Genomic DNA, 3,991 nt, shown 5'->3' with positions numbered 1-3,991 from the left:
TGATAAAGTGAGACTGAGGTAAACATGATAAAGTGAGACTGAGGTAAACCTGATAAAATGAGACTGAGGTAAACATGATAAAGTGAGACTGAGGTAAACATGATAAAATGAGACTGAGGTAAACCTAATAAAATGAGACTGAGGTAAGCATGATAAAATGAGACTGAGGTAAACATGATAAAGTGAGACTGAGGTAAACATGATAAAGTGAGACTGAGGTAAACATGATAAAATGAGACTGAGGTAAACATGATAAAGTGAGACTGAGGTAAACCTGATAAAATGAGACTGAGGTAAACATGATAAAGTGAGACTGAGGTAAACATGATAAAATGAGACTGAGGTAAACATGATAAAGTGAGACTGAGGTAAACATGATAAAATGAGACTGAGGTAAACATGATAAAATGAGAATGAGGTAAACATGATAAAATGAGACTGAGGTAAACATGATAAAATGAGACTGAGGTAAACATGATAAAATGAGACTGAGGTAAACCTGATAAAATGAGACTGAGGTAAACCTGATAAAGTGAGACTGAGGTAAACCTGATAAAATGAGACTGAGGTAAACCTAATAAAATGAGACTGAGGTAAGCATGATAAAATGAGACTGAGGTAAACATGATAAAGTGAGACTGAGGTAAACATGATAAAGTGAGACTGAGGTAAACCTGATAAAATGAGACTGAGGTAAACATGATAAAGTGAGACTGAGGTAAACATGATAAAATGAGACTGAGGTAAACCTAATAAAATGAGACTGAGGTAAGCATGATAAAATGAGACTGAGGTAAACTAGATAAAGTGAGACTGAGGTAAACATGATAAAGTGAGACTGAGGTAAACATGATAAAATGAGACTGAGGTAAACATGATAAAATGAGACTGAGGTAAACCTAATAAAATGAGACTGAGGTAAACATGATAAAGTGAGACTGAGGTAAACATGATAAAATGAGACTGAGGTAAACCTAATAAAATGAGACTGAGGTAAGCATGATAAAATGAGACTGAGGTAAACATGATAAAATGAGACTGAGGTAAACCTGATAAAGTGAGACTGAGGTAAACATGATAAAATGAGACTGAGGTAAACATGATAAAATGAGACTGAGGTAAACCTAATAAAATGAGACTGAGGTAAGCATGATAAAATGAGACTGAGGTAAACATGATAAAGTGAGACTGAGGTAAACATGATAAAGTGAGACTGAGGTAAACATGATAAAATGAGACTGAGGTAAACATGATAAAATGAGACTGAGGTAAACATGATAAAATGAGACTGAGGTAAACCTAATAAAATGAGACTGAGGTAAACATGATAAAATGAGACTGAGGTAAACATGATAAAGTGAGACTGAGGTAAACCTGATAAAATGAGACTGAGGTAAACATGATAAAGTGAGACTGAGGTAAACCTGATAAAATGAGACTGAGGTAAACATGATAAAGTGAGACTGAGGTAAACATGATAAAGTGAGACTGAGGTAAACATGATTAAGTGAGGTAAACCTGATAAAATGAGACTGAGGTAAACATGATTAAGTGAGGTAAACATGATAAAATGAGACTGAGGTAAACATGATAAAATGAGACTGAGGTAAACATGATAAAGTGAGACTGAGGTAAACATGATAAAGTGAGACTGAGGTAAACCTGATAAAATGAGACTGAGGTAAACATGATAAAGTGAGACTGAGGTAAACCTGATAAAGTGAGACTGAGGTAAACATGATAAAGTGAGGTAAACCTGATAAAATGAGACTGAGGTAAACATGATAAAGTGAGGTAAACCTGATAAAATGAGACTGAGGTAAACATGATAAAGTGAGGTAAACCTGATAAAATGAGACTGAGGTAAACCTGATAAAGTGAGACTGAGGTAAACCTGATAAAGTGAGACTGAGGTAAACATGATTAAGTGAGGTAAACCTGATAAAATGAGACTGAGGTAAACATGATAAAATGAGACTGAGGTAAACCTGATAAAGTGAGACTGAGGTAAACATGATAAAGTGAGACTGAGGTAAACATGATAAAGTGAGACTGAGGTAAACCTGATAAAATGAGAATGAGGTAACTTAAGGTAAATGAAGGATTCTGACCCAGAATGAGCAGGTACACGCCGATGATCGTCTCTCCCTGGTCGGACAGCGGCGGGTCTCGGCTCATCAGGCTGAAGTTGTTGTTCCTCCAGGGGATGTTGTGCACCTGAAGTGGGTTATTCTGCACAGACATACCGACTCCTGCGCACTCAAACCGGCATGAAGAAACACACACTCTCCCAGCAGCTCCTCCGAGTAGCGCCCGAGTGGCTCTTACAGAGAGAGCTCCTGCTGAGAGAATCCGGTTAACAATACCGAGCGGGCAGACGTGACGTTACACAAGATTATCCACGCACACACACGCACACAACACACACACACACACACACACACACATTATCTCTCTCTCACACACACACACGCTCTCTCTCTCTCTCTCACACACACACTCACACAAAAAAAAACTAAAACTGAAATAAAAATGAATAAAACTATATGGCCATATTTAAAAAAATAAATACAACTTTAGCTAAAATGGAAAATATGTAAACAAAACTAATTCAAATTATTAATACATGTGAAAGAAACTGAAATCCCCTTTCAGCTATTAGTGGAAATGAAAGATGAAGCAGAAAGAGTCGGTCATGATCTGCGTGATTAAGCTGAAATCACCTCTATGAACTGTGTTTCAGTCAGTGGGAGACGCTTCTTCACTAATAGGATCTGAAGAGCAGACGGCTTCAGGATAAACTCAGCTTCACATGCTGATCGACAGCACTAGAGGAAGTACAGTAACAGCAGATGAAGTGCAGTAACAGCACTAGATGAAGTGCAGTAACAGCAGATGAAGTGCAGTAACAGCAGATGAAGAACAGTAACAGCAGATGAAGTACAGTAACAGCAGATGAAGTGCAGTAACAGCAGATGAAGTGCAGTAACAGCAGATGAAGTGCAGTAACAGCAGATGAAGTGCAGTAACAGCAGATGAAGTGCAGTAACAGCAGATGAGGTGCAGTAACAGCAGATGAAGTGCAGTAACAGCAGATGAAGTGCAGTAACAGCAGATGAGGTGCAGTAACAGCAGATGAAGTGCAGTAACAGCAGATGAAGTGCAGTAACAGCAGATAAAGTGCAGTAACAGCAGATGAAGTGCAGTAACAGCAGATGAGGTGCAGTAACAGCAGATGAAGTGCAGTAACAGCAGATGAGGTGCAGTAACAGCAGATGAGGTGCAGTAACAGCAGATGAAGTGCAGTAACAGCAGATGAAGTGCAGTAACAGCAGATGAAGTGCAGTAACAGCAGATGAGGTGCAGTAACAGCAGATGAGGTGCAGTAACAGCAGATGAAGTGCAGTAACAGCAGATGAAGAGCAGTAACAGCAGATGAGGTGCAGTAACAGCAGATGAGGTGCAGTAACAGCAGATGAAGTGCAGTAACAGCAGATGAAGAGCAGTAACAGCAGATGAGGTGCAGTAACAGCAGATGAAGAGCAGTAACAGCAGATGAGGTACAGTAACAGCAGATGAAGAGCAGTAACAGCAGATGAAGTGCAGTAACAGCAGATGAAGTGCAGTAACAGCAGATGAGGTGCAGTAACAGAAGATGAGGTGCAGTAACAGCAGATGAAGTGCAGTAACAGCAGATGAAGTGCAGTAACAGCAGATGAAGTGCAGTAACAGCAGATGAAGTGCAGTAACAGCAGATGAAGTGCAGTAACAGCAGATGAAGTGCAGTAACAGCAGATGAGGTACAGTAACAGCAGATGAAGTGCAGTAACAGCAGATGAAGTGCAGTAACAGCAGATGAAGAGCAGTAACAGCAGATGAGGTGCAGTAACAGCAGATGAAGTACAGTAACAGCAGATGAAGTACAGCAGATGAAGTGCAGTAACAGCAGATGAAGTGCAGTAACAGCAGATGAAGTGCAGTAACAGCAGAT

General features: G+C 39.6%; 1 protein-coding gene across 1 annotated transcript in view; it reads right to left on the bottom strand.

Annotated features, from left to right (window-relative positions):
- Window positions 1–2,393, bottom strand: part of opn6a (opsin 6, group member a) — a 13,894-nt gene extending 11,501 nt beyond the window's left edge. Inside the window, exon 1 of the mRNA XM_056244215.1 lies at window positions 2,112–2,393. Coding sequence (XP_056100190.1) covers window positions 2,112–2,244 — 133 coding nt within the window. The 5' untranslated portion in view covers window positions 2,245–2,393. The remainder of the gene's footprint in view (window positions 1–2,111) is intronic.
- Window positions 2,394–3,991: the final 1,598 nt, after the last annotated feature.

The sequence above is a fragment of the Rhinichthys klamathensis genome, unplaced genomic scaffold, assembly GCF_029890125.1.
Source record: "Rhinichthys klamathensis goyatoka isolate OS25496 unplaced genomic scaffold, OSU_Roscu_1.1 h1tg000941l_1, whole genome shotgun sequence".
NCBI classification, from domain to species: domain Eukaryota; kingdom Metazoa; phylum Chordata; class Actinopteri; order Cypriniformes; family Leuciscidae; genus Rhinichthys; species Rhinichthys klamathensis.
Note: the sequence above shows the minus strand (reverse complement) of the source record. Positions and strands in the feature narration are given on the sequence as shown.